At 34.0% G+C, this 7500-nt stretch overlaps 1 protein-coding gene across 2 annotated transcripts in view; it reads left to right on the top strand.

Annotated features, from left to right (window-relative positions):
* LOC135206899 (synaptogenesis protein syg-2-like) overlaps nucleotides 1–7500 on the top strand; it is a 62351-nt gene that overhangs the window by 25755 nt on the left and 29096 nt on the right. For both annotated transcript variants that reach the window (XM_064238380.1, XM_064238379.1), the window contains exons 4-5: nucleotides 3670–3792; nucleotides 6556–6762. In XM_064238380.1, the coding sequence (XP_064094450.1) occupies nucleotides 3670–3792; nucleotides 6556–6762 (330 nt within the window). The remainder of the gene's footprint in view (nucleotides 1–3669; nucleotides 3793–6555; nucleotides 6763–7500) is intronic.

Raw genomic sequence — 7500 nt, 5'->3', positions numbered from 1 at the left:
ATAGTAGAGACTGAAAAAATGCATCTGAGGTAATAATTTGTAACCATATTGTAAAAAGAAACATAATTGAATCTGCCTTTATTAAGCATTGTAACGAACAACTTATGAATCTGAGTTCAAGTCTTTTTAAATTAGATAGTTACCTTGTTTATAAAATTGTAGGGGAATACAATGTCACCTTTTAGCAACAGCCAGTTATACTAACTGCAGTTTCAGTTCTTAAGCACTTTTAAAGCGTTCTTACTTGTTTGGTAGTGACAATTTGTAACGATAATTTGCTTGTTAATGGCTTTGATCTTTGTTCTGTGAAATGTTCTTGTTTTATGTTTTGATTTATTTGTTTTACTTTGTACCCCAAAGAAGTGTACGCAATACACAAAAGCGCTTGGTACCGGCTCTTTAATGTTTCACCTTTCATGCGGCTACTTACGTACATTCATATGATATATATTAATGTAAACAAATAAAAAAAGGTTCTCCGATGATTTAGAACAATTATAGAGAGGTATAGAAATGTTGGTAACACTGCTCACGTTAATAAAATGACTGAATTCTTTTTTTTTTAAGGGTTGAAGTTGCAGGGTCGGGGAAAGTTACCGAACTGGGGAGGGGGAGCTCGGATGAATGGGCGTTTTGGTAGGGGCGGGGGTCAGCTGGGTCTACGGCAGTAAGTCTGCCAATAGAAAGAAGCATGCAGAGAAGGGATTGTTTGGGGAGGATGGGCGGATGGGGAGTAGACAGGCATTTAACTTTGTTAGAGCTCTTTTGTTTTATATCAATTTGTGCTTTTGCTTCTCCTGCATTCTAATAAAGGAATACAGTACTGTACTGTAACTTGTAATGAAATTATCAAGCACTACTTAAAAAAGAGAATAAGTGAGAGAGAGAGAAGAGAGAAAGAAGAGAGAGAGAGAGAGAGAGAGAGAGAGAGAACAGCTGATATTGTGGTAAAAAACTCAAATTTCCTTTGTACAGCCTATAACATACACACAGACACACGCACACACATACGCTAACAGACTTACAGTACACACACACACACACACACACACACACACGCCTTCCCTTTCTCCCCTAAAATTACTCATTTTTAACTTCTCGCTGTTTTGTTAAACAAGAGTTTTCATTGCATAAAATGATGAAGAACCAAAAAAATAAATAAATACATTAAAATATATATAAAGGACAGGGCAAAGGAGGAATAGCAACAAAGCAAGATCTCACGATTGTTATCGGCATCAAAGCACAACCTCACTTAGTTCGTCACCATAGGTCACTTTGTGTGTGGGTGGTGAAGCAATGACTTCTCTAGTGTGTAAGATGTCTCGCTATTAGCAGATATGCATAAGCCATTAGATATCTTTGTGATTTTGCTTTTTGATGGCTGATCAACATAGCGTCAGGGAAGTATAAATGAATCGGTAACAACGAGTGCTTTCCTTCTGTGTATAGTCCCGGGTGATCAGTTATCTTGTTTCAATTGTTCGCTGGTATTTGCAATATGTGAATTGTTACTATGAACGCGTGCCATCAATGCAGTGCCTGCAGGTGCTGTTAGTCGTAGTCGTCGTCGTCGTGTGTGTGTTACTGTGTAATACTTGTATGGTCCCAACCCGTCGTAAAAGGTTGATGAGGAAAGTGTTGACACTTTAAATGACACAGGAGATCATCAAGATAATCTTGAATAAGCACATCAATACACAGTCATTCTTGTATTATATCAAGACTCCCCTAGAGAAGCTAAAGAATTCGCGCAGACTTTGGAGAGAAGATATCCAGGAGTCAGGTCCACAAGGTCATGGCAAAAGGCCAACATAAGGACACTTGACGTCGACCTTGATCAAGTTTAATCAACAAAAGGTGTCTGGCGAGCGATCTGGTGTTACTGAGTTTCAGCCTGCATCTACGAAGTTTGCAGACCTGCATGGGACTGCAGCTTTTAAGGCAGCCAAAGGTTGGCTGTTTCGATTCAAGATTCCACATGAACGTCAGGTGGAATTATTCTACGATGACGTTTTATTTATAAAAGATAAATAATTTAATTAAAGACTTTAGATGATCTAGGTCGACAGTTTACCGCATTATCTTTTTTCTGTTTTTCATTTTATTTTTTTTATTTTTAAATTAGAATATATTTCAACCGTTCTCTTAAAGCCAAAAATTTCAATTCTAACGCAATCAAACCCGATTGCATATATGGCCCTAATAAAACCTTTCCATTATTATCATTCTCGTTAAATTAGAGTCTAATTACAAGCCTAATTGGGTCGGGTGGCTGTTATTATTAATAGAGTATTTATTAGAGCTATTTCTGTGGTAAAGTAAAACTTATTATATAGTTATACTCTTTGCAGTATCAGGATACAATAATACTTATTCGATTCTTCCGATAAAAAAAGGAATAAAACTCATTGAATATATAGTATGTATATATATATATATATATATATATATATATATATATATATATATATATATATAAAATTAGTCAAATGTTTATGCGGATCCGACAGTGCGTGTATCTGTAAGTAGTTATGAGGTGGATAACTACCGTTTGAAATTTGTTTTTCAGTTTTGAATCGAAAGAATCATATAAAAATTATTACTTGCTGATACTGCCAAAAGTATGACTATAAAAACAGGTATTCTTTACCACAGAAATAGCTCTAATAAATACTCTATTAATATTAGCAGCGGGCACGACCCAACTAGCCTTGTAATTTGAGTTGACCTGCCGAATTACTTTCCCATCTGGTTCCCTGGATTCCTTGCTGAGCTGCCCACATTTTTAACTACAGGTACATGTAAACAAAAACAAAAAAAGAAGAAGAAATAACGGAACAAAAATCATAAGGAAGGCATGTTTAACAGCTATTTCTGTTAGTGCATATTATGATTGAAAAATCTGCTAACTACTTTTACAAAAGATATTCTCATATTGTGGATATGTATCCTGCAAAGTAAAGGAGAAAATTCACTTTTATGCGATAGTGTAGGAATGTTACTTAGTTGATATTTTCAAACTTGGTTGTGAAAATTCTTTCCCTGGCATATAAAGGCTTGATTTCTAAAAAGTACGTTTAAAGTTTCAAGTAGAACCTTCTTTTTATTTATCTTTTTAGGTTGGTATCAGAAACGTCACGCTCTTATATTATTTCTTTATTTATATGAAATTGTTAATTTTATGTTTTCTGTTTATATACTGTAGGAAATTCAGCTCATGCTTTCTATCCCTAAACACCAAAAAGGTATCAGCCACTTAATTTTGGTTAAAACTGGGGATTAATTTAATCTTACATTGAAAACCGCAGAGTTCATTAAAATTCACCAGCAAAAACTAGTTTTAAATCAGTGATAAAAGTCTGCCACTTCTCTTTTCATTGTAGATTTTTCTTTCCTTATATTTCCAGTACTGTTCTCCTCAATAATCTTTCTGAATTTCTTACACGAATTATAAGAAAGCCAAAGGATGTCCTTTTCCGTACCATATGAAGATGTAAATACCGTGTATTTCCTATGTATCTTCAGTTTTTTTTGGAATGCAAATGATACCTGGTTATGTGTGTGAACACGTGTGTCTGTGTGTGTTGCCATCGTTTTTTTTTCTTTTTTAGTGGATTCTTTAAAACTTTGGAGTTGATAATAACAAAGTCGTTTATCCTTTTGCAGTTGCCCCAACCACTGTGCGAATCGGCTGGTATTCGAACCACTCTTCCATATCAACGGCCAATGAAAAGGCAGGTCCCTTCCTGGAACGTTCACAGCCGACCATCATCTGTGCCAACGATGACGGTAAGAATCACGAGGATCAATCTATTCATCATATGGCCACAGATGTATTTAGATTACTTATTTATTTCAGTTTGATCACAGTCGGTATCTGAATTAATTAGGAGAGCAATAACCATCAATGAAGTTTTTTATACTTTTACAATTTTAAATTAGACTACTGAGTCAAAATTCCAGATACTAAAGCACATAGACAATTAGAAAATATTATTATTAATAAACTATTTCTATATGCATCACTTCATTATGATTTTTTAGGCAATATAAAATGACGCTAATAAAAATACTCCAGATGTCTATCCATCCTACGAAAAATATGGCAGTAGATCGTCCTTGGTTTTACATTATGTTTAGTTCATCGATTACACTTCCAAGACTTATAGATTAGCTATTCTAGGATTTGAGCTGATTTCCTTGTACAGTTGCATGATGCCATTATAGTAACATTCTAAAACTGAAGGATATATACATAAAAAAGTGAAAATCTGTTGTAAAAAGAAAAAGCTATTAAGCCTGGCTTATAGCAAATATGTTTCAATCAGTAAAAAAAAATATTTTCATTTTGATGCTGAAAGAATATCGGAAGAGATGAATTTTTCCTAAGATAAGGGCATTATATCAGGGATTTCAGTAACACTTCGTTCCAAGGAAATTTTCCTTATCAAATGTGATCGCGCCAACTGCATAATGTCTCTTTCCTTATGAGAAAAATTCTCACTTTATGTTTCCAAATACTTGTAGTTGGCATATATATATATATATATATATATATATATATATATATATATATATATGTGTGTGTGTGTGTGTGTGTGTGTGTGTGTGTGTGTGTGTGTGATAGCTGAGAGATGGTTGTTCTAGGATATTCTAGGGAGATGGGTGATCGCCACATGAGTATGCATGCATCAGTCTCTTGCTGGCGTGCAACTTTAATGTTAGTTGAATGTCAAGTGTGAATTTCCAATCTTCCCTTTCTTTCCCACACTATTGCACATACATGCAATGCACATAAGCACACACCACACACACACATTATTTATATAGACATATTTTATATAAAAAAAATATTATAATAATTATAAAATGGATATATATATATATATATATTATATATATATACTATATATATATACAATATATATATATACACACACATACAATGTGAATTTATTTGCATTCGCGTGCTGACCATATGCATATTAAAAAATGGATGGTTTTACTAAATATTATAAAGAGACCTACAGGTAAACGAAATCAAAGAAACAGAAACAAAAAGAGGAGAAAGAACCATAGTAACGATATCTAACACATTAACGCAAGCACCTAATGCGCACTTTAACTAGTAACTGTGTGTATATATATATATATATATATATATATATATATATATATATATATATATATATATATATATATATATATATATATATATATATATACACGCCGTGTCTGGTAATATGTTACCCTACACGTAACACGTAACTGGTTCACCCAGAAAAGGGGGTTCAGGTTTCTTCACTTCTAACTGGGAATTTTATCACGAAATTCAGTTAGTGTCTGGGAATGAGGTTTCTATGTCTTTGCCCCTGTTTTGTGCCCCACTGACGTCAGTGTCTGTGCAAGTTTGTGAGTAGATAGTACTGTATATATGAGTTTGTGGCTATATTTACACCTGGAAAGGGACATTCAAGGGTCTTTTACTTTCCACTAAAATATCTTAACATGATACATACGTTTTGCAGTTACAAAGTGGAGATGTGATCTCTACCGATATTCTAAGATAAACGAGCGAAAGCTTATAATAATTAGTCTTTAAATGGTGATACAAGTTTATCGTAAAACAAGATAAAACACCTATAGCAGAATCGAGGAAATTTGAGAATCCCTTTTAACATGAAGGATTTAACTGAAAATTATTTACCCTTTCGATATCATGTGGTATATATTGCTCGCAGCCAGGGTGGATGTAATTCCACACCAACCTACATTGGATATCCCACAAAAAATATCCAGTAACATACCGAGCACAGGTTCAGCCAATAGAGATCCACGTGCCTCAACAACAAAGTAAAAGTATAATTTAAAGCTCGAATAAATGAATTAACCGTTATGTAAAGAACTTGGAACTGTAAGGAAAAGTGAGGAAGAACTGAGATAATTTTTGAAATGATTGAAACCACAGTTGAAATTTTAAGGCAAAGTTTGGTATAATTATCATATACTGATTATCATTTTTTGCGGAAAATTACTTATTATGACAAAGTAAACTTTTCTTTTCTAATATACTGATATATAATGAAACATGCTCATAATAATGAAGAAAGTTTTCTGTGATGATACGTTCTATCTAACAGCTAACAAGTTCATAAATAAATTTCTACGGGAAAGATGAGTAAATATTGGAAATAAACGATGATTCTGCTTGTGTATAAATCTTAAATATTAAAAGGGAAAACAATAGATGAGTGTCTCCAGATCCTCAGACAAGGTTTACTTAAAACTGTAAGGGCTAAACGTACTTTTCTTTGACGAAACAAGGGGGTATTTATCTTTCAGTGCCCGGCATATCTCTTTAGGATTACGTCATCAGCCCGGGGCTCTTGTGAACCCTGACAGCACTGTCACTACCAGGAACACAATTCAATTTGATATCATCAAAAATACAATGGTTTCTTCACGGAAAATGCGCATTCAACTGTGCTCGCTCAAGAGTCGGATAGAGATCAACTTGACTGAGATGATGCCGATCTATTTTCGACCCTCCAGGCTGGCCTCCGCCCTCGGTGATGTGGTACGAAAACGACCAACTTCTGGACGACACGTTCTTCGTCGACTACAATCAGGGAGTGGTGGAGAACGAGATGGTCTTCCCGCCCTTGACGAGGGACGACCTCGGCCGGAACCTGACCTGCGTGGCCTCAAATACCGACAAAGCTACTCCGGCGGCAAGGTCCGTTTTCATCGACATGACGTGTAAGTAAATGGTGGTTTCTGAACATTATTATTATTATTATTATTATTATTATTATTATTATTATTATTATTATTATTATTATTATACTTTAAAAGGTGTTATATGAGTGACACACTGATTTTCTCCACTGAGGATTCTTTTATAATCTTCTTTAGTTGACTATACTCATTATACTGTAATTTTATACTCAATTAAGTCTTAATTTATAACAATATATGTATGTCAATTATCGTATTTACTTGGACAATTATATATAGTTTTGCTTAAACGTTTTCCTTTATTTAATGATACTTCATATTCATTGATAGTTCAACAAAATACTGGTCAATACGTTTTTTGCAGACATTTCCTTTTGTCCTTTCTACCTCCTCTCATCCACTTCTTCACCGATATTTTAACTTTGCTTTTCTATTTGATTCTAATCTTAATTAGTTTTCCGTTTCTGGGCGTCATTAACAATGAATACCTTCTTTTATTTTACTTCTCTCCTCTTCCTTCTCTTGTTAAGAGTTTGATTAGCAATAACAGAGTTTGCATTTATAACAATCCCAATCATGAATTTTTATCTTCTTTCAAATTCACATGAACTTGAGATCAACCCAGTTCCTTTATTCCCTTTGATGGAAATTAAATTCAATCTTTTTCTTCTCTCAACATATTGGATGTCCGAACTGCATCATCCTGTTGCTAGAGGTCAAGTCCGTTTCATTTCTAAACTCTCAAAATTATTATTTTTT

This window comes from Macrobrachium nipponense, chromosome 31 (genome assembly GCF_015104395.2).
Source record: "Macrobrachium nipponense isolate FS-2020 chromosome 31, ASM1510439v2, whole genome shotgun sequence".
NCBI classification, from domain to species: domain Eukaryota; kingdom Metazoa; phylum Arthropoda; class Malacostraca; order Decapoda; family Palaemonidae; genus Macrobrachium; species Macrobrachium nipponense.
Note: the sequence above shows the minus strand (reverse complement) of the source record. Positions and strands in the feature narration are given on the sequence as shown.